The 26,559-nt window shown below is 49.7% G+C and overlaps 1 protein-coding gene across 1 annotated transcript in view; it reads right to left on the bottom strand.

The window, feature by feature from the left end:
• Positions 1 to 45: 45 nt before the first annotated feature.
• The window catches only part of LOC122543844 (pecanex-like protein 3), a 63,068-nt gene continuing 36,554 nt past the window's right edge, over positions 46 to 26,559 (bottom strand). The window contains exons 19-36 of the mRNA XM_043682662.1: positions 26,168 to 26,192; positions 24,456 to 24,479; positions 22,052 to 22,242; positions 19,979 to 20,120; positions 18,970 to 19,147; positions 17,901 to 18,009; positions 17,137 to 17,266; positions 16,685 to 16,743; positions 15,826 to 16,041; positions 15,366 to 15,619; positions 13,397 to 13,627; positions 9,210 to 9,313; positions 8,102 to 8,249; positions 6,780 to 7,010; positions 5,861 to 6,135; positions 4,508 to 4,692; positions 3,392 to 3,834; positions 46 to 1,818 (exon numbers count right to left, since the gene is read on the bottom strand). Of these exons, the coding sequence (XP_043538597.1) occupies positions 1,630 to 1,818; positions 3,392 to 3,834; positions 4,508 to 4,692; positions 5,861 to 6,135; positions 6,780 to 7,010; positions 8,102 to 8,249; positions 9,210 to 9,313; positions 13,397 to 13,627; positions 15,366 to 15,619; positions 15,826 to 16,041; positions 16,685 to 16,743; positions 17,137 to 17,266; positions 17,901 to 18,009; positions 18,970 to 19,147; positions 19,979 to 20,120; positions 22,052 to 22,242; positions 24,456 to 24,479; positions 26,168 to 26,192 (3,134 nt within the window). The 3' untranslated portion in view covers positions 46 to 1,629. The remainder of the gene's footprint in view (positions 1,819 to 3,391; positions 3,835 to 4,507; positions 4,693 to 5,860; positions 6,136 to 6,779; positions 7,011 to 8,101; positions 8,250 to 9,209; positions 9,314 to 13,396; positions 13,628 to 15,365; positions 15,620 to 15,825; positions 16,042 to 16,684; positions 16,744 to 17,136; positions 17,267 to 17,900; positions 18,010 to 18,969; positions 19,148 to 19,978; positions 20,121 to 22,051; positions 22,243 to 24,455; positions 24,480 to 26,167; positions 26,193 to 26,559) is intronic.

The following is a 26,559-nucleotide window of genomic DNA, read 5'->3' as shown; positions in this document are numbered from 1 at the left end:
CTCCCGGCAGCCAGCCCCCACCACAGGTCACCTGCTCCTCTCCCCCAGCCGCCTGCCCCCACTCTCACAGGTCACTTGCTCCATTCCCACCCCCCAGGCTTCTTAGTTTGCTGCAAGGGGTCAGGACAATTTTTTTAGATTCAAAATGGGTAAATATTTGAGAAGTCTGGTCTACTCTTGATCAGCTGGAGGGACTTGGATTCAGCACCATTGCTCTCCTCACCTGGGCTACAGTTACAGGCAGGGGTAGTCATGGGCACAATTGTGATGTGCGAGGGCACGGGCATATATCACACACTCACACAAGCAAAACTGGCACAAAGTAAGAACCCAACAGAGTGCCTGGCAGACCCTTATAAACTCAGCAACAGTGTGCTTGCTACTCCAAGAGATCGTTAACCACAGGAGATATTCACCCACGCAGCACGTTGACAGATGAGAGATAGGGCCCAAAACCCTGGGACCACACCCCCATTCCCCACCTCTGGGTTTGACCCTCCACAGTGCCAGCAAACCAGAATTATTGACAAGGAACTTTCAATCGGTCATGAACTAACCCTTTTCCCCTCCCCAGAAATGGGGGGGGGGGGGGGGGGGACTCTGGCCTCTCCTTTGCATGGAGCTCAGACCATCCCCCACCAGGACACACCAATATGGTGACACATCCGCTAACGTTAAAGGCCAGCCACCTTGGCCATGCCAACAAGCTGCGACAGAGAGAAAGGAAACATGAAGGGATCTGGTTAGATTTTAATCTGTGGCAAAAAGAATGACCAACCCTCGACTCCAGTTCCACACTATCTGAGGGATAAAGGTCTCCTGCAAGTTTTCTACAAAGCTCCTGGTCCAAGTGGATTCGCAACTGTAAGAGAGCTAGTGTCTATAGGATTGTGCTTAGTCTGAAGGGTTGGGAAGAACTGTCCCAAAGACTTGCGGCCGGTCATCTCACATGGTGTTATAGCTTCGAGGAGATTCTGTCAGCCTTCAGGTGGAAGAAGATAGTGCAGGAGACCACCAGAGAAAGCGTTAGACCGTCACAGCTGGCATTAAAACAGCAACTGCCCCACATTGCCAACAGTCTGTTGAAACCACACATCGCAGCCCAGTTGTATGGGACCCTTGGCCTGCTGTGAGTGTGCTAACTGACTGACAATCCCAGGGAGGGAGGGAGGGAGGGAGAGTTTAAAAGGTCTCTTTAATAAAAACGGTGAAATAAAGGAAGGAAACATAGAATGCCCACTTCGACCTAACTCAGGCTGTTCCACCTTGAACCTTGCTGGGCTCAACACATCTTGGGCACGAGGCTATTAGATCCACTCAGTGGTTGGATTGCAAGAGATGTAGGGCACACCTCGAGCTGGCCAAACTCTTCAGGACTCTTCCGGAACTTGGATGTCTGGACGTGAGCGTCATCCCTTGAGCTAGAGCTGGCCGCCTCGTCAGCCATCAGTAAGACACTCCTCAACCTGTTCCCCTGCCACCCTCCCAAGCACCATATCATCTTTAAAGACTGCTCGCAAGTGCCACACACAGGAAGATATGTGAGATGGACAGAGAGAGAAAGCAAGAGAGAGAGAGAGAGAGCACATAAACCAGAGGGTCTACCACACCTCAACGGTGCTTCCTCAGTTAGAACTGGTGGTCCAGTAGCGACTGCACTGCCGTGTTCTCTGGCTCCTCCTTTGGCTCCCATTCCTTCGATTCATGGCCCCCTCCTCTGGACAGTGGGATGGCATCCACGGGCACCTGTTCCAATCTCAGCGAAAAGGCATCCCCTTCAGGGACTTGACTGAGGTCGCATGGTGGATGACAAGGCACCTTGAGGAGAAGAGAGAGGGCGATAGCAATGAACTCTGAATTGAATTATTACAATAAGAAATGCAGAGGCGCTGGTGTAGGATGAACCGTGAACTGAGAGGATCGAAGTCGCAATGAAGGTTAAGCAGACGGGACGATCTCTTTCTGTAACAGACGGACCAGGAGCAGGAGTAGGGAATTCAGCCCCTTGAGTCTGGCTCTACTATTTAACATGATCAAGGCTAAGGGAGCTGAAGAACGGTCTGACTGAGCTCTTTAAAATTGCGAAGATCCATCAGGTTAGGGGAACTCAGGGTCACTAATAAATCTAATTGGGAATACAGACACTTGGAAGAGGAACTTCAGGACAACCTGGCTGGGCAGGGGTAAACTCACTGTGGCTATACAGAGACGGAGTTAAAGGGGAGAAATAACAGAAGGAAATGCCGATAGGTGAAGACGTAGAAGGTGTAGGAGCAGGTTTCTGTGCAGCATAAATACCAGCACGGAGCAGGTGGGCTGATGGGCCGCTTTCTGCCTGGCTGTCTTTAAATAGTGACTGGTGCTGAGTCAATTGTGAAACAGCGTGACGGATATTTTCAGGAATAAAGAGTGCAGGCGGCTGTGTATTCAGAGATAGGTTGCGGGTCAGCCATGATTCCACTTAATGAGGTAGTACAATCTCGAGTGGCTGAAAGGCCTCCCTCCCATCGATCCAGTCCCCTCTGTCAGCTGAGGATCAGTGGGCGCGAGACACTCAATCCTTCCTGCTGCTCCCAGGACTGGTGGGACCAAATTCCTGCCAACAGGGCGGCTCAGTGCTGAGCGCAGCTACCTCATGGCGCCAGGGATCCTGGTTCGGTTCCAGCCTTGGACAACTGCGTGGAGTTTGCACATGAGAACATAGAATAGTACAGCACAGGAATGGGCCCTTCAGCCCACCATGTTGTGCCAAATGTGACGCCAAGTTTAACTAATCCCTCCTGCCTGTCCTTGGTCCATATCCCTCCATTCTTCATGTGCTTATCTAAAAGTCTCTCAAAGGCCCTTATCGTATCTATCTCTGGCAGAGCATTCCAGACTCTTTCAAAAAGAAAAGTTGCCCCTCACATCTCCTTTGACCTTTCCCCCCTCTCACCTTAAGTGCATGCTCCCCAGCATTAGACATTTCAACTCTGGGAAGAAGCTTCTAACCGTCAACTCTGTCGATGCATCTCATAATTTTATAGATCTCTATCAAGTCTCCCCTCAGCCTCCGCTGCTCCAGAGAAAACAACCAGAGTTTTTCTGGCCTCTCCTTTCGCTCTAATCCTGACAGCATCCTGGTAAACACCTTCTGCACCCTTTCCAAAGCCTCCACATCCTTTCTGTAATGTCTGCGTGGGTTTCCTCCAGGTGCTCCGGTTTCCTCCCACACTCCCAAGGTGTGCAGGTTAGGGTGGATTGGCCATAGTGTTCAAGGATATGTAGGCTAGGTGGATGAGCCATGGGAAACACTGGAGTTGCGGGGGAGGCTCTTTGGAGGGTCAGAGCGGACTCGATGGGCTGAATGGCTTGCCTCCACACCGCAAGGATTCTACGATTCTAACCGTACCTGGGATCGTGGCAGGCTTCCTTTGGCTGGCGTCCCCACGGCACTGCCGTTGGACTGGGTCCCAGAACCGGTGTCCCAGTCGGCGCCCGGCAATCCGTTGACCCCTCTCCGGCCCGGCAAGCTCCACTTGCCGTGAGGCCCCTCGTAGGTGAAGTTGACGGAGGAGGTCAAGCCGGCGCGGTGGAGGACCCGGACCGGCCCGGATCCATCCAGCTGGGTGCCCGTCGGGAAGCGGTCTGTCTGAGACGTGGTGGACACCAGCGAGCTGTTGAACGAGAGCTGGCTGGAGGACAGCCTCTGACTGAGGAGCCCCTGGATGGAGGAAGTCCTTTGTAAGGAGTGGCTACTCTCCCGCCGAGGCTCCGACTGGGCTAAAAGTGAAAGCTGCAGTGGCTGCGGCCGAGTAGACCAGGCCAGTCCAGGCTGAGAGCTCGCATCACTTCCTGAGGGCGGGAAACATTTCCATTAGGTGCTGACATCCATACAACAACAACCTGCATTCATTTAGCATCTCGCAAACACTCGAAAGGTGCTTCACAGGAACTAAATATGAAAGAGAAACCAAGTGCGGGCGACTGAAAACTTGGAGGGTTGGTGTCAGGAGCATCTTAGAAAGAGACAAAAAGAAAAAAAAAGACATGGAGAGGTTTAGGAGGGATTCTGGAACTTGGGATCAGGCACAGCCCACAGATGATGGAGCGATGGGAGTTGGGGGAAGCGTGAGAGGCTGGAAATTGAGGAGGAGTGCAAAGATCTCGAGATGCTGGAGACAGTTACAATGACAGGAAGGGGCAAGGCTCCAGTGGAAGTCAAGAACAAAACTGACCATTTCAAATTCGAGGCATTGCCGGACTGGAAGCCAATAGAGGTCATAGATTAAAGGGAGTGGGAGTGAAGATGGGGAATGGTATGGGTGAGCTAATGGGTGGAGCTGAGAGTTCGGGTTTTGGACAGCAGAGTTTTGGATGAACTGAATTTGAAGAGAGCTGTGGAAGATCCCTGCCAGGAGAGCAGCGAGACTGTGTTTAGTGAAACCAATTGTTTTCAGTTTGAAAGGTGAGGAGACAATTGCAAGACAATGAATGAATCCTGGCAGAGGGGCTAGGAGCAGCTCACCTGATTGAGGCTGGCTTGTGGCAACAGGGCCCTGAGGGTTGACAGCTCCAACTCCACTCTGTGATGTGCTGCTGTGGATCACGTGTACTGCCGGGTTGTTGCTGATGGATGAAGAGCCCCCTCCGCAGTCCGAGTCCTCGATGTTGCCCCCGCTGTTGCAGCCTGCACCACATCCCTTCTGCAGCCTAGCAGGAACACACAAAGACACGAGTGGGAAGAGGGGTACGACAAAGCTGCACTCACTTTCTCTCCCTTGGCAGGGTCACCCCGAGACACAAGGAGTCAAAACCTGGGCAGGAGTCCCTGTGGTTACCAATCTTCACATTCAAAAATCCATAAAAACACTTGGAACATCTTGATTAAACCTCCCCTTCAGCTTCCCTGATCTCAAAACAACAACTCCCAACTTCTCCAGTCCCTCTGCTGTGGCATTTTTCTTTATATTTATTCACATAGGCATTGCTGGGAATTATTATCCAACCCTAATTGCCCAGGGGGGAGTTCAGAGTCACCTACACTGCCGTAGAGTCACATGTAGGCCAGACCAGGTAAGGATGGCAGATTTTCCCTCCCTAAGGGACATTAGTGAAGCAGATGGAATTTCCTGAAAATTGACAATGGTTTCATGGTCATCATTAGACTCTTAATTCCAGATATTTTGTTGAACTCAATTCCACATACTGCCAGGAGAGATTCAAATCCCAGGTAACCTAGGTCTCTGGATGAATAGCCTGGCAATAAATATCATTAGGAGATAGTGAGGTCTGCAGATGCTGGAGATCAGAGTTGAAAGTGTGTTGCTGGAAAAGCACAGCTGGTCAGACAGCATCCGAGAAGCAGGAAAATCAACGTTTCAGGCCGGAGCTGATGAAGGGCTCCATCCCGAAACGTCGATTTTCCTGCCCCTTGGATGCTGCCTGACCTGCTGTGCTTTTCCAGCAACACTCTCTCAACAATAAGTATCACCAGGCCATCCCTTCCCGTTCTCGCAAATCTCTCCTGCACCATCTCTTGGAAATCCTTTCTAACATGTGGTGGTACCCCCTCCCCACAAGATCCCAAATGGGACCAAACCAGTTTAAGCACAATGCTTTTCTATTCATAAAGCCCAGGCCTCCACTGTCCCCATCAGAGGGTCGGCTCTTGCAGTCTTGTCTTTTCCTGTTAAGCCAGCAACTTCACAACAGTTAGCGGATCACCTTGACAAACTTACTCTGCCTCATCACCGTTTCGGGTGGCAATTCCCGGATCGGAATGGTGCGACATGAGCCGACAAATTAAGGCGGCACTAAGATCGGGATTGGCCTGAACGGCCTGCCCTGAGCTCACCGCCCTGCGGATTCGGGACCTCACCTCTCCCAGCTGGAGATGAACCAGCTGGAGATGTTCCTCAGGCTGACCGGCTCTCCCCAGATGCTGCGGAGCTGAGTGTGCTGGCCCGCGTACGAGGTGGTCAACGGTGAGACGTAGATGGGGTAGCCGATGGGCTGGTCGCACGATGAGTTGATCATGTTGCGCAGGGCCTGCTTGGCGTTCTGGATGCTGCCACGCTCTGGGTTCCGGTTGCGCAGGAACACCAGCTCCTGCTGTTGCCCTGACCACAGGCCGCGCACGCACTCCCGGTTCACCTGCAGCCGAGACAAACAAAACAGAGAGGAAATAAAAGGCAAACAAGCTATCCGAGTCCTCCTGCATTGTCCATTTGATTATATTGTGAAGTGTATCCATGCAATGACCACGTTGAATGGCAGGACAGGCTCAATGGCCTACTCCCATTCCTCTATCGCTTTGGAAAAGTGCAGCATAGTGATATGTGGACTCAAAAAGTTAACTTGAGGCAAAAATGAGGTTTTTAACCCCTGAAAGTTACACAAAAAATGATTTGGTCAAACTTTAAGGGGAACAGAAGAGTTAGTGAAGAGAAAACCTTTCTGCCCACTGCATAGATTAGGACTAGGCTGCACTGACTAAAAAAATAAGAGACTGGCCTTTTGGGAACGAAGAGAGGAAACATCCTGGCACAAAGGTTTAGAACTCTCTTCTGCAAACAGTGACCAATGCGGGAACGAAGCCAGTTAAAATAAAAACTGAAGATTTCATCGAACGAAGGAGGTGGGGTTAAATTTGGATTTAGGTCACATGTCAGCTGAACGTGCTCCTCCTGATGCAAAGTTCCCAGAATGCACTGGGAGCTGTGGAACACCCCCCCCCCTCCCCTCCCCTCCACTCCCCCCCCCCCCACCATGCTGTGTAAGATGACATTACCCATTACCTTAATGACACGGAAACTCAGGTATCGCTTGTTGAGCATGATGATCTTGTACTCATCGCTACCGTCGTCCATCACATGGCGCAGTGCCAGCAGTGACTGGGTGTTGGTAAGTATGGCATTACGCCAGGCTGGATCACCCTCATGGGAGATCACCATCTTCTCGTCATTGTTGGTGATGGCATCGAACAGCACGGCAGGGTCATCGTACTCATCGGGGGACGTGAAGTGATCCTAGGCAACAACAGTCATAGAGTCAGAGGACTCTACAACACGGAAACATTCCCTTCGGCCCAATTTGTCCAGAGATCCTAAATTAATAAGGGCGGCATGGTGGCTAGCACTGCTGCCTCACAGCGCCAGAGACCCGGGTTCAATTCCCGCCTCAGGCAACTGTCTGTGTGGACTTTGCACATTCTCCCAGTGTCTGCGTAGGTTTCATCCGGATGCTCCGGTTTCCTCCCACAATCCAAAAATGTGCAGGTCAGGTGAATTGGCCATGCTAAATTGCCCGTAGTGTTGGTGAAGGTGTAAATGTAGGGGAATGTGTCTGGGTGGGTTGCTCTTCGGAGGGTTGGTGTGGACTTGTTGGGCCGAAGGGCCTGTTTCCACACTAAGTAATCTAATCTTAATCTAGTCCCATTTGCTAGCATTTGGCACATATCCCTCTAAACCCTTCCTATTCATGTCCCCATCCAGATGCCTTTTAAATGTTGTCATTGTACCAGCCTCCACCAGCTCATTCCATACACACACCACCCTCTACATGAAACAGTTGCCCCTTAGGTCGCTTTTATATCTTTCCCCTCTCACCTTAAACCTACGCCCTCTAGTTATGGAATCCCCTACCCTGGGGAAAAGATCTTGACTATTCACCATATCTAATTTTATAAATCTCTAGAAGGCCACCCCTCAGCTTCCAACGCTCCAGGGAAAATAGCCTCATCCTGTTCAGCCTCTCCCTATAGCTCAAACCCTCCAACCCTGGCAACATCCTTGTAAATCTTTTCTGAACCCTTTCAAGTTTCACAACATCTTTCTTACAGCAAGGAGACCGGAACTGAATGCAGTATTCCAAAAGTGGCCTAACCAATGTCCTGTACAGCCGCAACGTGACCTCCCAACTCCCATACTCAATGCATTGACCAATACAGGCAAGTGTACCAGAGGGGAGAGAAAAAAACAGCCAGTGCAAATCAGACAGAACACTGAATCACTGGGACTGGTCTGTGGCCCAGAGATGCCCAGACAGCACAGTCTTCTGCCCACCTGCACCCTGTTTGACAGTACCTAATACCCTCCATTGCTGCAGATCCACTCCATACCTGATGCAGCTTCAGTGACATCCGGACCCCGGGAGCCACTACTTTCTGCAGTAACTCCATGTCGACAAAGACCCACTCGTCCCGGGGGCAGGTGATCCGGAAATCACCTTTGAACAGGGCGTGCAGCCCATACAGGAATGGCTCCAGACTGCTGTGAGAGAAACAGACGGGGGGGCAGAGACACAACGGCATGGTAAGATTAATGTCAAAGATCCTCCAACACCTGTTCAGCATTCCCATATTCCTGATGCTTGTGGTGGAATTCCCATTCGGATACATGAAATACCGTTAATCTAACCTCTCCTGGACCATATCCCAATTCCATCCGGCTCACGCTGACCTACCAACATTTCTCACACGCCTCAAGCAGGGTGACCAACACTGGCCCCAACAAATACCTTGATATTAAAATTCATATCCCTATCTTCAAATCCCACTCATCCCCTTCCTATCTCTGTATCTACCTCAGAGTCCTACGCCCATCTGGGATCTCTGTGCAAGGGACCTGAAATGGGGGAATGTACAATCGCCCAATTCTCATTACTCCACCATAGGCAACCCTTCATATGCTCGGCCTCCCCAAAAACCTCTCTCTCACCCTCCTCCTTGAAACCAGCCGCTTTAACCAAGCTTTTGGCTTCCTCACTGGTCTGGAGCTTAGCTGACATTGGGCTGAAGGGAAACATAAATATCTGTGTAATCTGAGCTCATGACAGATCAATAAAGCTGCAGTCCCACTGCAATGTTTGCTGACTGCACTGGACAGTCCGTACCAGAGTGGTCATGGAACCTCAACATTCACCCATCCTCTGGACTCGGGCCTCTGGCCCCAGACGTGGACTCGGGCTTTTCTGGCTTTGAGTATTCATTGTGTGTTTACCGTGAGGTCCAACCTGACTGATCAACACTGAACTCAGCAGGTCAGCAAGAAGCACTCCCTCCATCCAACAGCAACACTCGCCTGAAAACTGCTGTCACTGCATTCCGTAACCACTGACACAACACCCCAACTCACACCACCCCCTGCTTTTCTGAGCTGCGGACAGTGAGATGAAGGAGCCTGCGTATGCAGGCAAGGTGGTTGGACCCTCTCCGCTCGCTCACTTACCTGGCTGACATGCTGTGGGAAGCTGTCCCCAGGGCTCTCCGGCCAAGGATGCAGAGTCCGAAACACAAGGTCACCAGGTGAGAGGTCCTGTCACTCTCCACAGACTTCATAAGATGGTGGTGGGCAGAAATTAGACAGAGAGGAAGATAGAGTTACATTAGTCAACTGAGTTGGACCAAAAACTCAGGACTCAATTTCACTTTGACAGTGTCCAGCATTGTACCATTGAACATAACATCTGGCTGTGCTGGGACTGGGGTGACTGGGGGAAAGGACAGAAGAGGAGGTCAAACAAGTGACTGCTTTCAAGGTGACCAATTTGGGATGTTTGTGTAAAAAACACAACTCACAGCCCAGCACAAATACAAGTCCAACATCATTGCAGGAATGTGACTTTAAATACATCCACAAACCAATGGGGGTAATTATAGAAGGACAAAACAATGAACAGAATCCTAATGGGAGGGATCTCAGAATCCCATGCCTAAAGGATGAAGTAACAAGGACAGTTTACATTGAATTTTATTCCCTCAAGTGTAGACAATTAAGGAAAGATCTTTTCAAGGTATTTGAGACAGAGAAGAGAAGACAGAGAAAATATTCTCCCTGATTGGAGCAGGCATCAATCTTCATTATAACATCCCAGAAATAGCTGTAAAACAGGAAATCGGAGGTGGGCAGGAATTCAAGAGAATTATGAACCCCTGGGAAATGGTACAGTGTAAGGGCAAACTGACAAGTGCGCAGGCCCTGATGGGCTTCATCCCAGGGTCTTAAAAGAAATAGTGAGTGAGATAGCTGATGCTGTGGCTTTCAGTTTCCAAAACTCCCTTTACTCGGGATGGTTTCTTTAGACTTAGCGAACGTAGAACATGGTGAGTGTAACACCTCTATTCTAAAAGGATGGGAGACAGAAAGCAGTACACTACAGGCCAATTAGCTCAACATCTCTAATAGGGAGGATGTTAGGAACTATTATTAAACACATTTCACACATGGAAAAGTTCACAGTAGAGACCACATGATTTTGTGAAAGGGAAACCATTTTGAACCAATTTGTCGGAATTCTTCAAAGTAACGTGCTGTGGACGAAAGAGGGATGTAATGTGTTCAGATTTCCAGAAGGAATTTGATAAGGTGCCACAAAGGTTAATGTAGAAAAATCAAGGCTTATGCTGTTTGACAACATCTTGGGTGGATAGACAATTGGCAGCTTAATGCCAGAGAGTAGGTAGGACAGTCATTTTACGGTTGGCAAGATGTTCCGAGTGGCGGGCCTCCAGAGTCAGTGCTGTGGCAATTTACAATTTAGACAAATGGCTTAGATAAAAGGACTAAAAGTTTAAGTCACATTTACCGATGTCAGAACGACAGGTAGAAAGGCAAGTTGTGAGGAGACCATAGTGAGGCAACAGAGAGATATAGTTAGGTTAACCGAGTGGGCAAAAATGTGGTAAGTGGAATATAATGTAGGAAAATCTACAATTGTCCATCAAGAACAAAAAGGAAGCATCTAAATGATGAGAGAAAAGCAGAAGGAGTGGAGTGTCTGAGTGGGAAGGAACAGCAAGTAATTAGGAAAACTAATAGAATGAAGGGGAATGAATATACAAGCAGGGAGGTCAGAGATTGGTGAGATCACATCGAGAGTATTGTATACAGTATCGGTCACCCTGTTTAAGGAAGGACACAAATGCACTGGAAGTAGTACAGAGAAGGTTCACTAGACCATCACCCCAAGCATGCGGTTCTGTGCAGAAAGAGACCATTCGGCCCATCGAGTGAAACTGACCTTCCGAACAGCAGCCACCCATACCCCTACCATATCCTTATAACCCCACATTTCCTATGGCTAACCCACCCTAACCTGCACACCCCTGGGCACTATGGGACAATTTAGCATGGCCAATCCACCCTAACCTGCACATCCCTGGACAATATGGGACAATTTAGCATGGCCAATCCACCCTAACCTGCACATCCCTGGACACTATGGGACAATTTAGCACGGCCAATCCATCCTAACCTGCACATCCCTGGGCACTATGGGGCAATTTAGCATGGCCAATCCGCCCTAACCTGCACATCTTTGGACTGCGGGAGGAAACCGGAGCACCTGAAGGAAACCCAGGCAGATATGGGCAGAATGTACAAACTCTACACAGACCCTTGGATCCCTGGCACTGTGAGGCAGCAGTGCTAACCACTGAGCCACTGTACTGCCCTGACAGGTTTGCAAGCAGTGCAGGTAGATCATAGTAAGCAAGAACATAGTGAGTGAGAGTATAGGGTGCTTAGAGTGGGGCATTCAGATTGTAGGTTTTTCTTAGGCAAAGGTAGCAACCTCAGTTTTAATATTAAACAACTGGTGAAGCATGAGTTGCCATTGTAGAGGACAGATCCAAATCTTAACCACTCTGTGCGTCAAAGTGCTCCCGGATTTCACTCCTGATTAATTTTGAGAATCGGCGCCCTGGTCTGAGGCTCCGCAACTTGTGGAAATAGTTTCTATCTAAATCTACCAGTTCCAGTTAATATCTTGAAAACTTTGATCAATTCTCCCCTCAACTAAGTTCCAGGAAACACAGCTCTAGTTCATACACTTTCTCTTCTGAATTAAATTCTCAGAGAGCTGGTATCAATCTGGTAAGGTGGCACTGCACTCTCTCCAAGGCCAATATCGCCTTTGAGCTGAGGGGGCTCAGTGGTTCCACTTTTCAACAGTCCAGAATATTTTACCCAGAGAGCAGAGAATGTGGAACTTGCAACCACAGGGAGTGCTTGAGGCAGTTTGGTCCATTAAAGAGGAAGTGAAAAATGCAAAGGCTGTGTTGTTTGCACGAACTATGCACATCAACAAAGAGTCACTAGGCAGTCACTTGCCTGTTTCCGTGCTGTAAAGCCAATGTATTACTTTAATAGGATGAAGTTGGACATTAAGGGACATGGAACCAAGCCAGGTAAAACTGAGTCAAGATAGAAAGGACTGATTAAGGATAGTTAGCATAGGTTTGTGGGAGGGAAGTCATGTCTCACAAACTTCACAGCATCCCTACAGTGTGGAGACAGGCCATACGGCCCAATGAGTCCACTACGCCCCTAGGAAGAGCATGCCACCCAGATCCACCCACCTACCCTATCCCTATAACTCTGCATTTCCCATGGCTAACCCAACCAGCCTGCACATCCCTGGACACTACGGAGCAATTGAACATGGTCAATCCACCCTAACCTGCACATCCTTGGACTGACTAAGATTTGAACTGATTTGAGTTTTGACTGAAAACTTGATCAAGGTTTTTGAGAAGGTAACGAGAAAGATTGATGAGGGTAGAGTGATAGACATTGTTTACATGTACTTTAGTAAAGCCTTGGACAACAAGCTGTGGATTAATTAGTAAAGTTAGATTACATGGGATTCAGGGAAAGCTTGCCAACTGGATACAAAATTGGCTCAAAGGTAGGAAACAGAGGGTGGTGGTGGAGGCCTGTGACCAGCAGTGATCCACAGGGATTGGTAGTGGGTCCACTTTTGTTTGTCACTTACATAAACGATTTAGATGAGAATTTAGGAGACGTGGTTAGTAAGTTGGCGAATGACACCAAAATTGGTGGGATAGTGGACAGTGAAGGTGGTTATCTAAGATTACAAAGAGATCTTGATCAATTGGGTCAATGGGCTGAGGGGTGGCAGATGGAGTTTAATTTGGACAAATGCGAGATGCTGTATTTTAGTAAAACAAACCAGGGCTGGACTTTTCAATTAATGGTAGGCCCCTGGGTATTGTTGTAGAATAGAGAGACCGAGGGGTTCAGGTACCTAATTCTTTGAAATTTGCCTCACATGAAGACTGGGTGGTTAAGGCAGCGTTTAGCACACTTGCCTTCATTGCTCAGACCTTTGAGTAGAAGAGTTGAAAAGTCCTGTACATGAATAGGAAAGGTCCGGAGGGAAATGGGCCAGTTGCAAGCAGGTGAGACTAGTTTAGATTGGGATTATGGTTGGCACGGACTGGTTGGACTGAAGGGTCGATTGCCATGCAGCACGACTCTTAATTCTTCCACAGTGTAACTGAATAGTGGAGTAAGTGGGAGGGACTGACTGGCCTCCTGCTGCATCTTGCAAAAGACAGAGTGGAGAAGGAGGCTCCTTTTGCCTTTGTGCCCATCTTGTTGCCGTTGCCCACCTTGTCCCGCCGACTGGCACAGTACTGGATCCAGTCAAGGTAGACGTTGCAGAAGGAGGCCAGGGAGATGCCTTGCATGCGGTGGTCGTAGTCGTCATCAATGTTGTGGTTGAAGGTGGGATCGCTGTCAGCGTAGCTGGGGCTGGAGCACGGATGGAGCACCTCCTGGATTGCATCATTGTTCACCCATTCCTCCAACTTTGGAGAGTGGATCACGTAATAGATAATACTCTGTCAGAGAGAGGGACCAGCAGAGACAAGAGGGTGGGGTAAGTGGGAAGGACGGGGTGGGGTGGGAGGGGGGGAGAGACATGGGGCAGGGAAGAAAAGCGAGTTAGGACCACATGACAAACATTCATGTTTCTGCCACCTCAAAGTTACCCATTGCTGTGTTGTACTCCCACAGTAGGGGAGCTCCCACTCCAAAGAAGTCAGGATGCAATCCAGGCTGATATTTCCAGTGTAAGTACTAAGGCAAAGCTGCACTGCTGGATTCACGGTCTTTCAGACCAACTCAGCTGTGTCCCTTCAGGTGGATGTAAAAGACCCCTTCAGATATTGTACCTGTCCTTGGGAGTGCTTGATGGGCCATTATAGAGGAAAATTTACAAGTGTACATGTAAGTCGGAGTGTAGGCCACTGAATAAAATCATGACAGACAGATTACTCCTCATTCCCACCTACCTCCGATCAACTTTCACCCCTCGCTGACCTAGAATCCATCTAATCTGCCTGAAAAATATTCAAGGAGTCCGTTTCCACCACCCTTTCAGGATGAGAATCTCAAAGACTTTGAAAAAAAAATTCTCCTTGCCGATCTTAAATGGGCGACTCTTGCTTTTGAAAGGGTAATCCCTCATTCTAAATTCTCCCATAAGAATTTAGGAAGCAATCTCTTCACAGCCATTCAGTCAGCAACTCTCATGATTAGATTAGATTACATTACAGTGTGGAAACAGGCCCTTCGGCCCAACAAGTCCATGCCGACCCGCCGAAGTGTAACCCACCCATACCCCTACATTTACCCCTTACCTACCACTACGGGTAATTTAGCATGGCCAATTCACCTGACCTGCACATCTTTGGACTGTGGGAGGAAACCGGAGCACCCGACCCGGAGGAAACCCACGCAGACACGGGGAGAATGTGCAAACTCAACACAGTCAGTCGCCTGAGGTGGGAATTGAACCCAGGTCTCTGGTGCTGTGAGGCAGCAGTGCTAACCACTGTGCCACCGTGCCACCCACGGTGATGTTATGTGTTTCAATAAAGTCACCTCTTATTTCCTAACGTTTATTCATAAAGCAGCCTGTCCATTCCAGATATAAGTCAAGTAACTATTCTCTCTACGGCTTCAACTCAGTGACATCCTTCCTTTAATAAGATGACCACTACCATTGTATAGTGTATTGCAGTGGTCTCACCAATGCCTTGTATAATTGAAGTATGACTCTATGACTCTATAATCTCCAAGCTTTCACACCTGATGTGTAACTAACCTGGTTCTGTCCCTGTCCTGGAAGTATCTGATGGGGACAGTGCAGAGGGAACTTTACTTGCTATTTAAAATAGAGAAAAGATGAATTCTGCACCTAATGTATGTGACACCTTAACATGTTCAGCGAATGTGTTTCATTCTGCAACTGGGTATCTGACATAGGAGTGTGACCCAAGCACAGGGAAACTTTACAAACCAGCATAGCCATCAACATCCCCAACAGCAAGCTCCACACAAGGAAGAATTCCAATGGATAGATACTTTCACTCAGTCAGTTGCAGATACACTGTGTACTTGGGCTTTTTGAATTTTAAGCTAAAGGGAAGCTTGAGGTTCATAAAATCTATTGTAACTCTATTATTTCAGTGCAGCTCTTGGGTGAGAGTCCAATCTGTGTACAGGAAGCTGAGGGGGGTCTGGTTCTCCGTGGCAGCATGTTAGGACCCCCGGTTAAACCAAGCAGCCCAGTACCTTGACATAGTACGTGATGAGGATCTTGCGGAGGTCGAACACTTGCAGCATGGAAGCCGCGTTGTTGTCACTGATGCTGTAGCCCTCCAGGACATACTTGGTGGCTGCGACCTCCCAGGCTAGCCAGCGCTGTCCAAAGGCGGCGTTGAATGACAGCATGTGGGGCAGGTGGCCAGGCTCACAGCAGCAGCAGCCCTCATCTTCTTCCACTCCCTCAGTAATGGCCTCCACCTCCCGCTGCTGGCAATAGGTACCTGTTGGAATGGGGTGGGGGGGGGAGACACAACACACATCAAAAGAGGGCGATCGGTGAGACATCTGATGGGGGGGGGACGGGTGTTTGGGAGGGAGTTAAGTTCCAACACTCCCTCTGGTGAGCCATAAAGCAGACGTTGACTGTAAACACCAGCAGCAGGGAAGGAGGGCAATTTTTAATGCAAACAGTCACTATGTGAAGTACCTCGGAACTCCAGGCCTCGCAGCTGAAAGGTAACAATCCCATTGCCTATCTCGATCAGGTGAACCAGTGCGTTTAGGTAATCCGAGGCCAGGATGAAGCAGTCGCCCATGGCGTAGTTGCCCCAACGGCCCAGGAGCAAGTCCCCACACAGGCTGTGCTGCAGCGAGCGCGTTAGGTGCTCGTAGAAGATAGAGTTGAGATTATTGTCGTCCGCTCCTGAAATGCAAGTATTTTCAGATAAACCACTTATTCGCTTCCTCCCCTTTCCACCTCCCAAGTGGGGATGTGGAAGACATTCTCTCCCTCCTTGTTCAGGAGGGAACACAGGTTCAGTGAAACCCAGGTAGCGAGGTGCTGGATCACGGGGCTGAGGATGGGAGAGTTTGCTATCCCCTGCCCTCCCCTACGTTTGTGGGATAATGGGGACAGCTTCTGTCCTTTGTCCAAAAGCCACCTTAACCTCCAGGCCACTGATACGTGTTTGACAATTCCAAACAGACAAAACGAGCAGCTGAGACTGTCCTATGGAGCCTGTCCAGACCAAGATGGAACTCAGTGACTGAACACTCCTCCTACAGCCATAGAATCGCCTGGGAAAGGGCGCAGGATTGGAGAGAAAACCCGGGGGCAATAAAAATGTCAGGCAATGAAACCCAGTCCAGGAAGTGAAGGAGAACCAAACAAAGGCCAGTGAAACTGGGACAGGTCAACCTGCAGGTTGGTCGGTCCTGGGAGGACGGCACACATCGTTCAAACCCCTCAAAACAAAAATAAAAGAAATGCAGGAAATCAGAGCACAACCACAAAGCGCTCCCTCACCCACGACCCCCAGAGCCCTACCGAGTTAAGCAAAGGGTACCTGGGTTCCTGTCCAGTTGCGTGACCAGCCGAGTGTTAGAGTGGTCAACCCGCTTGGTGCTGTAGGGAAGGAGACAAAGAGAGAAGCAAGTCATGGCCATGGTATAGAATGCAGACAAGACCCAATGAATGACCCAAAGAACTTGACAGAGGACTTGAAGCACCCTTGAAAGATAAACCGTAGAGGCAGTCTTGCAGATCGAGTGAACTGCAGCATGCTACAGAGTTACACAAGTGTGATGCCAAACCCAGCTGTCGGAGGACACATCACCTTCTGAAATCTAACCCAGGTCCTGACTGCAGGACAGAACCAGGATGATCTCACCCCCTGACTCTCACCGTCGCTGCTTCTGCACAGGACAGGAGAAGGAGCAGAGTGCTCCTTCGCTACACTCCCCGAACCACGAACAAGTGATTTCACAAAGCAAAACTTAAGATGGTGGAGATCCTTACTTGTAATCTCGTTCCCAAAACTTCACTGGCCTGGCGTAGGAGGTGATGAACACAGCACTGCCAAGGAGTGGGTTCAAAGGGGTGGAGACAAAGGCCGAGAGCACAGCCTGGACAAACAGCATTGCAGAGTCTGCACGTTGTATCTGGTTAAGGAAAGGACATGACTGGATAGCCATACACCAGCCCAGTGCTGACTGGAGACAGCTCTCAATGGTGTCAGCACCCGGGGTACACTAACCCAAACTTCCACCTGTCTGCGACAGTTTACAGGTGTCTGTATACCCTTGCTTTCTTCTCTCTGCCCTTTCATGGGATGAGGGTATCAGTGCCAAGGCCAGCATTTGTTGCCAATCCCTAGTCGCCCCTTGATTTGCCAGGGCCATTTCAGAGGGAAACCTCATCGCTGTGCATCTGGAGTTGCGTGGAGGCCAGACTGGGCAGGGATGACAGATTTCCTCCCCTCAGGGACATTAGTTGAACCTGATGGGTTTCGTGACAATTGGTAATAGTTTACAACACCAAAGACTACCTTTGGATCCTTGATTCGACAGCTTCATTCGAATTCCATCAGCAGAGGCATTGGGATTGAACTCACCCACCCAGAGCCTCCATCTCGGAGCTGCTCGCCAACCAACATGACCACCAAATCCCCTTCTCCAAAGTCTGTTTTCTCCCCCCGCCCCCCCCCGCCCCCTAAAAGAGCGCATCTTAATTGAAAACCGTTTTGACAAAGCACCGAAGCTAGAGGGACAGGAAAAGGATACGAGGCACGGCAAACGGCTGGGCAAAGGCATGGAACGCTGAGCCCCATGTGATCTGCCAGGGGGCGATGTAGGTCAGTACAAAACGCAACTTGTACAGCAGGTCCCAGAGCTGGACGCAAGGAAATCAGAGTCAGCATCCACATATACAGTGCAGCAGAACACACAGAGAATCTTCTTCTTTACAACAGTTATCAGGTTTGTTCATGAGTCCTGTAGGGAATTATCTTCCAGAGGGCAGTTATTAAACAAGGTAGAAGGAAACATGGGTTATAGCCAACCTCCTGCACTTTCTCGTGAAAGATGCCCAGAACAGCTCCCGTACTTGTTATACATATCACCTGCACAACAATGCGTTAACTAACAGGAAAGACACGGAGAGCCAGGCAGCAGGTTGATTGGTTTTCCAGCAGGTTCACAGGCCCTGGACCTACTTCTGCAGGATAGTTTAGGAAGGGAATCAGGAAGTCAAATTACTCCTGGAGTAGCACAGTAAATCCATCCATCCATCGTGTTCTTCCCCCTCTCACATAGCCTCTTCTCATGTCTCTTGGCAGCCTCCTCACAACCCTCAGTTCCACCCAGTTCACCGCCGTACCCAAATCACCAATAAGATGGGGAATAACTGGGGCCTCCAAGCACTAACCCTTCACAGGTCTAAGGCCTTGAAATCCACCCTAAAGGTGGGACCCAGATCTGGACGCAACATTCCAGCCTAACCAGCGGTTAAAATAGGTTTAGCTTTACCCCTTCGCTTTTTTACCCTGTGCCTCTACTCACCAAGTTGAGGATTCTGAACGCCTCGGTCCCTTCGCTAACACTGCAATAATGCCCTTTGGTACAGCCGTGTGAAAACCGTCCTGACTGCAGATTGAAACAACCCGCCAGGTTTAGGCCTGCCCCTTCAAAAGGGCAATCCAGTTCACCCACATTCTCTCCCCAGATCCCAGCAATGTTTAACAACCCCGTTTCTACCCTTTCAAAGCCGACGCTCGAGCAGGGGAGACGGGGAATCAGAGATTTGCCACAGAAGGTGACAGCCCGGGGATGACAGGTCTGTCTTCTTACTTGCCTTGCTGCAGATGACAGACATGAAGTAGTAGTCGAGCAGAAAGGTCTCGGAGAAGTGGCTGTAGTCGAAGCGGAAGAAGAGGACGGTGAAGCTCAGGGTGACGTACTGATGGCAGGGGCAGCAGAAGGAGGAGCGAAGGAGCTTCATCCCGGCCACCGTTATAAAGAGCGGGTCGCTGCTGGAAGAGGGAGAGAGAGCAGAGGGCGTGGTGGTCACAAGCATCATCTGCAATCTTCAACGAGACCAAGACGAGGGGGGGGGGGTGAGGTGGGCATCGAGAGTCAGAAAGGGAACACATCCTTGAGAGGTCAGCACAGCAGGAGAGCAGCACGACACGACAAGAACAGAACTCCCACTCTGTCACTCCCTTCGCCACTTCAGGGTGTCATGGGGCACTGTACAGCCAGTGATGTACTCCTGAAGGGAGGGCATTGCTGCAAACATGGAAGCCAAGTTAAGCAGAGCAAGATCCCACAATGTGACAGTCACCAAATGATCTCTTTTACTCTGTCCAACTATGCCGCCTGAGGAATAAATACCAGAAAAACTAATCAATCTCAGACAACTAAGGACAGATGGGACCCAGTTCCTCTTCCAGCCGCTCTGGAAGGGGGGACAGATGCCTCGGATTAATATCTCATCTGGAAAACTGCAATTCTGACAGCCCCCTGCCCTCAAGTGGGTGGGTGGGTCATCAGCTTGAACTACACACCAAGTCTGGGAGTGGGACGCCCTTAACTTCCCAAGTAAAACCAAGAGACAGAGTGCTGCCCACAATGCCAATGGGGTAAAGGATGTGAGACTTTGGAACTGGTTCACAGAGTATGTCAGGCGCCCTGTGGGATTATCATGGGAGGGAAGCCCATGTCTCCAAAGATGGAACCCTGGGTCACTCTCATCACCATTCACAAAGGGAAGGCTCCCATTCCCTCCCCCCCTTTCCAAACTGAACCAGGAGCTGCCAGCTAGCATTCTCTTCTGTTAAACCCTTGCGGGCTCCACTACTCACTATTTTCCCAGCTTGTGGCGGCTGCTGACTGCACTGGCATCGGTGGTGAGGGCGCTGAGGATGACTGCTGGGTAGATGAAGTACTTCTCCATGCACTGGAGCCAGGCATAGACTTTCTCAAACCACATTAGCTGGGCTGCATCTGACAGAGGGGAGAGAAGCAGTGAGGCGGAAAAGCACAGCGTAAAACAAACCCGGCACATCCTCCCCCATACCAACACTGAACATTATCAAATTCACTCCGATGTTCGGCACTCGACTATCACAGGCTCCCCACGTGGCCCGACCATCCCATTCCACTCTGTTCCCAGTGGGTCTATGTGGGATATTGCCACTCGAGGGGGAACAGTCACTTGTCTGACAGAGATAATGATCATATTCCACATTGCCTCTTCATTCATCTGTAACACGCAGTCAGAGACACAAGATGAAGCCGTGCTGTGGGCTAACATTCCACCCTCTCCACCCTGCACTGGGCCACAGAAGAGGAAAGCAACTCACACCACAGTCTCTTTGGGTGAATTCTGCTCCCCACCGGTGCACAGGGTGGCTTCAGTGCACTCTTCACTCTGAGCCAGTCACTGACCGGCCCTTGGAATAGCCACAACCAAAAATGGGAACAAGGAATTGTGCAGAAACCCTACCGACCCAAGCCACTTTAGTACACACTCCCCTTTCAAGGGCAGGCAACCCCAACAGTGAAATCTGTTACAAATAAAACCGAAGAGAACTTTAAAGCAAAGCTAGAGTAGGTTCAGTGCATCTGACGGCAAGGACATTATCCAGTGCCAAGACGGTGGGCTGAAATCTATCACCCCTGCCATGAAGGTGTGGTGGGACAATGTGGTCAATTATATCAAAGGACTATCACAGGCACAGTGGGTTGAATCTGTCAGCAGAGGCCACTGTTTGATAGTGATGATTGCGTGGGGGGGGGGAGGAGAGAGGTGTTGTTTGGTATGAGCAGGCCACAAGAAATAGCTCAAAAGGGAAAAATAACAAGTCAGAAGGTCCCAGAGTCAGAGCGGGTACGAATCTGGTGTAGCAACCCACACCCCTCTCACCGAGTCAGAAACTATGGCCCCTTCAAGAACGAGCCAGGGGGCAAGCTCCATTGATAATACAGAGCAGCAGCCAGAAGGTACAGAAAACCTTCCAGGAATGGTAGGCAACCAAGGGATTGGTGTAACTGAAAACCTAAAGGAATTAATTAGTAAAAAGAGTTAGGACATGAAAGATTAACTGGACTTAGGGTTATTAAATTCCCCTGACCAGATGAGCTTCATGCCTGAGTATTTCCCGAACAGAAACAGGCTATTCAGCCCATCAATTCCATACTGGTGTCCATTTTGGCTTCCTCCCATCCTCTGGTGATTCCACTCCTTCCTTCTATATCTTTCTCCCTCATTTTTATCCAACTTCCCTGTTAAATAGATTATTCACTGCTCCCCGGCCAACGACCATTTGCCTGAACTCCTGCATGCCACTTATTAGGAGTTTTTAAAACAAATTTCGGGCCTCTAGTTTTGGTCCTTCCTGCACGTCTCTAAGTTCACTTGTAGAACAACTGCCCCAAAGACTGCTGGGAGTGATGTCACTGGTGGCGGTGGTCGGGCCGCAAACAACTCCTCACCAACATGTGGAACATGGAATTCCCAGCAGCCCCACAGACGGACTCAAATCACAGCATCACGGAGGAATGGTTCCGACTCAATGGCAGACTTTCCAGACTCCTCAAATACCATCCTTTGAGGATGCCCTGCCCTGCCCTACCCTAGCAGAGGGTGAAAGCTCACTGATAGGGCAAGTGGCCCTGAGAGAGACCTCTTTGTTCACTCCATACACTACATGGTCTGGTGGCTTCAGGTCAAACAAGCCTGTGACTCAAATTTCCCCGCACACCCCGTCTAGTGATCAATGCAAGAATGAAAACCCCACCTTTGTCCAAATGTACTTGCACGCTTTGTACACGCATGCACACACTCACCCCAGCCCATGCAGTCAAACCGCTGCCAGTACAGGTCTGGGTCCTGCAGGAATACCACAAAACTCAGTGACAATGATCGGACTCACCTCGGACCTCAAACTGGCTGTACTCCCTGGATTTCAGCATTGGGTGGGACAGGCAACACCACGGGAGCTGCTTACGGAGCTGCGGAAGGAGGTAGTGTGTCAGGAAGCCAACCAGGCCAGCCAGGGCATAGAGCACGTAACTCAGAACCGGCTGCATCAGAGACCGAGACCGAGAGGGAGGAACAGAAAACAACAATGAGAGGAGAAACAGCAGGATACCGAATACCGCTGTGGGTCTACTTCTCACAACTGGTTGCTGAAGGCAACCTGTGCCTATAGCTACAGAAAAATCATGCTGCTTTGTTTCAATGAAATAACTGTTTCCCTCCACACAGGCTCACGGGTTTGAGCTCAGATCGGGAGCCTTGAGCCCACAGCCTGGGGAATTTTTTAAAAAAAATGTTCATTCATGGGATGATAACGTCGCTGGCTAGCCCATCATTTATTGCCCATCCCTAATTAGCCAGAGGGCAGTTTAAGAGTCAACCATATTGCTGTGGGTCTGGAGTCACATGCAGGCCAGAGCGGGTAAGGACAGCAGTCTCCTTTCCGAAAGGGCAATTGATTCATGGTCATCGTTAGATTCTGAATTCCATAAGTTTATTGAATTCAAATTCCACCGTCTGCCATGGTGGGATTTGAACCCAGGTCCCCAGGACGTTACCTGGGTCTCTGGATTAACAGGCCAGCATTAACGCCACTAGACCGTTGCTCCCCCTGTTAATAGAGTGCAGCACTGTCAGAGGCACTGTGTTGTGGGTGTGATGCTGCATGGTTTGTGTGAAATTGTCTTCATTTAGAGGATTACGGATGATGCTGGTTGGGCTGGCATGTATGGACTATCCTGAAATGTCCTTCAGACATGGTACTGAGCTGTCTTCGTGAACTGCTACAGTCCAGGCAGTTTTCCAAGCTCTCGGTCTCACTCTCACTAATAAATTTACATCCAGTCATTTTGGCTGTATCAGTCCAGTTTCTAGGTCAATGGCAACTCCCAGGATGTAGATAGTGGGGGATTCAGCGATGGAGTGACTTTGGAAGTCAATGAGAAATTACTTTTTGAAGATGGTCATTGCCTGGTATGTGTAACACGAATGGCACTTGCCTGCTGTCAGCCCAAGCCTGGATATTGTCCATGGACATGGACTGCTTCAGAATCGGAGGAATCCCAAATGGTTACTGATGAAAACCCCCCACTTCTGACCTCATGATGGACGGAAAGCCATGAATGAAGCAGCTGAAGATGGCTGGGTCTAGGACACTACCCTGAGGAACTCCTGCTGAGATGTTTTGCAGCTGGGATGACTGACCGCCAACCATCTTCCTTTGTGCCAAGTACGACTCCAAATATCAGAGATCCCCCCGCCTCGTGATTCCCACTGACTCTGGTTTTGCTAGTGCTACACAGTCAGAAGTGCCCTTGATATCAAGAGCTGTCACTCTGACATCACCTCTGGAATTCAGCTCTTTGGTCCATGTTTGAACCAAAATCAGGAGCAAAGTGGCCCTGGCGTAATGGAACTGAGTGCCAGTGAGCAACATATTGCTGCTTGATAGCACTGATGAGTTGTTCCATTCCTCTTACTACCTGCAGTGTTCCCTCCAAGTCAAATTCAACACAGAGGAGTCCCGATTCATCAGCTTTTCTTCGAGGGAGGGGGGTCTGGGGTTTATGAGGTAAGCAGTATATTTCCTTGCCCCTGTTTGACCTGATGCCCTAAGAGCTGACAGGCTCTGGAGTCAATGCTGGGAAATCCCAGAGGAGCTCCCTTGAGAGCGCCGCCATTTCTCCTGGGACGATTAAACACAGGGAAGGTGACTTTACTGTCCGGGACAGTGTGTGTAAAGTAAGATTCCAAGATTACATCCAGTTGTTTCGTGACTACTCTGTGAGACAGCTTTCCCAATTACAACATTTGCCCCCGTGATATTAATAAAGAGGGCTTTGCAATGTTTGTGGTTTCCAATGTTGATGCAGGGCGGCCCAGACAGTTTCATTGCCTTCTTTTGACTTTTCAGTAGTTTGATCTGTGGCATTCACTACCCCAGAGTGCAGTGGACGCTGGGACATTCAGCCAGTTTGAGGAGGAGATAGACAGTTTCTTTTTCATCCTTTAGTAATAGGTTGAAGGGTTATGGGGATCGGGCAGGAAAGTAGAGTTGAGGGCACAGATGAGATCAGCCATGGCCACATGCAAATGGCAGAGCAGGCTACAAGGGCTGAATGGCCTGGTCCTTGTTGGTAGTCATCCTATGATACATCAGAATGGCTGGCTGGCCATTTCCAAAGGGAGTTAAGTGTCAATCACACCACTGAGAGCCTGGAGCCATATGTAGGTCAGACTGGGTAAGGATGGCAGATTTCTCTCCTTGAAAAGGCATTGGGTGAACCAGATGAGGTTTTGTGACAATTGACATCAATGGACAGCTTTTAACTTGAGTTCTGTTTGCAAATTCGAATTACACTATCTTCCCTGGTGGGACTCGAACCCGAGTCCCCAGAACCTCTGGATTACTGCAGCAGTGGCGATGTCACCACTTTGTCTCAGATGGCTTGTGTGCTATTGAGTTGAGGGTAGAACAGTTGCTCCCTGTGTCTCAGGGGCCAAAGTGTTAAAATGGCAGGCTGCCAGTGAATGGGAGGCGAGAAGCCACTTGAGATACTGGTTCAATGAGCCAGACCTAGCTTGGGGCCCCACCCAGTGGCAGTGAAATGTTACTGCAGTTCTTGGTGCATATTTGGCCCATCACGTCAGCACCAGTTCTATCACCTCGTATAAATCTACCCCACCCCCATATCTCAGCACACCATTTCTATCCAAATAAACATCCAGTGCCCTTTTGAATGCCTCAATTGAACACACCCAGCCGAGTTTCAGTGGAAATGTTTCGGGTTTAACTATCTTGAACATTACCACAGGGCCTGAAGGAGTCTGTAACGTGGAAGATCTGCAGGGTGGTGGAGGATTGATAACGCTGAGGGTGTGGTTAGTCGAGGCATCAGTGAAAGCACAGCTGGCTCCTGCCTTTCAAAGTAAACCCCACAGTGGGCAAAGTAAAGGAGTTCTTATGTTTACACTCAGCAGGACTGTAACACGGCAAACGGGAGATCCCAACTGCTTCCCAGCTGTCATGCTGCTAAAACACATCAGCAATATTTAAGAAGGATTGCATGTCACAAGATGCGAAGGTTTTCTGCCAGAATATTGACAGATGTTCTAGGGTGGCATGGTGGTTAGCGCTGCTGCCACACTGTGCCAGGGACCCAGGTTCAATTCCAGCCTCTGGCGACTGTCTGCGTGGAGTTTGCACATTCTCCCAGTGTCTACGTGAGTTTCCTCTGGGTGTTCCGGTTTCCTCCCACAGTCCAAAGATGTGCAGGTTAGGGTGGATTGGTCATGCTAAATTGCCCCATAGTGTCCAGGATTAGCCACGGGAAATGCAGGTTTGCAGGCATTGGACAGAGGGGTGGATCTGGGAGGGATGTTCTTTGAAGGACTTGATGGGCTGAATGACCTCTTTCCACATTGTAGGGATTCTATGTGCATTAGCACACTGAGCCACAGGCACAGCCAATAACCCAAACCTGAAATCTCAAATCACCCAACATGAGCTTTTACCAGTACTGGTGGGGACAGGTCTGACCTGTATAATACTGGTGTACAGTACTGGTGGGGACAGGTCTGACCCTGTATAACACTGGGGTACAGTACTGGTGGGGACAGGTCTGACCCTGTATAACACTGGGGTAATACTGGGGTACAGTACTGGTGGGGACAGGTCTGTCCCTGTATAATACTGGGGTCCAGTACTGGTGGGGACAGGTCTGTCCCTGTATAGGTCTGGGGTAGAGCACTGGTGGGGATAGGTCAGTCACTGTATTACGCTGGGGTACAGTTCTGGTGGGGACAGGTCAGTCACTGTATAACACTGGGGTATAGTACTGGTGGGGACAGGTCTGTCACTGTAGAACACTGGGGTACAGTACTGGTGGGGACAGGTCAGTCCCTGAAATAACACTGGGGTAGAGCATTGGTGGGGACAGGTCAGTCCCTGTATAACACCGGGGTACAGTACTGGTGGGGACAGGTCTGACCCAGTATAATACTGGGGTACAGTACCAGTGGGGACAGGTCTGTCACTGTATAACACTGGGGTATAGTACTGATGGGGACAGGTCAGTCCCTGAAAAAAAACTGGGGTAGAGCACTGGTGGGGACAGGTCAGTCCCTGTATAACACTGGGGTACAGTACTGGTGGGGACAGGTCAGTCACTGTTTTACACTGGGGTACAGTACTGGTGGGGACAGGTCTGTCACTGTATAACACTGGGGTACAGTACTGGTGGGGACGGGTCTGTCCCTGTATAACATTGGGGTGCAGTACCAGTGGGGACAGGTCTGTCGCTGTATAACACTGGGGTACAGTACTGGTGGGGACAGGTCTGTCGCTGTATAACACTGGGGTACAGTACTGGTGGGGACAGGTCTGTCGCTGTATAACACTGG

Source organism: Chiloscyllium plagiosum, chromosome 45 (assembly GCF_004010195.1).
Source record: "Chiloscyllium plagiosum isolate BGI_BamShark_2017 chromosome 45, ASM401019v2, whole genome shotgun sequence".
NCBI classification, from domain to species: domain Eukaryota; kingdom Metazoa; phylum Chordata; class Chondrichthyes; order Orectolobiformes; family Hemiscylliidae; genus Chiloscyllium; species Chiloscyllium plagiosum.
This window is presented reverse-complemented; position numbering and strand designations above follow the sequence as displayed.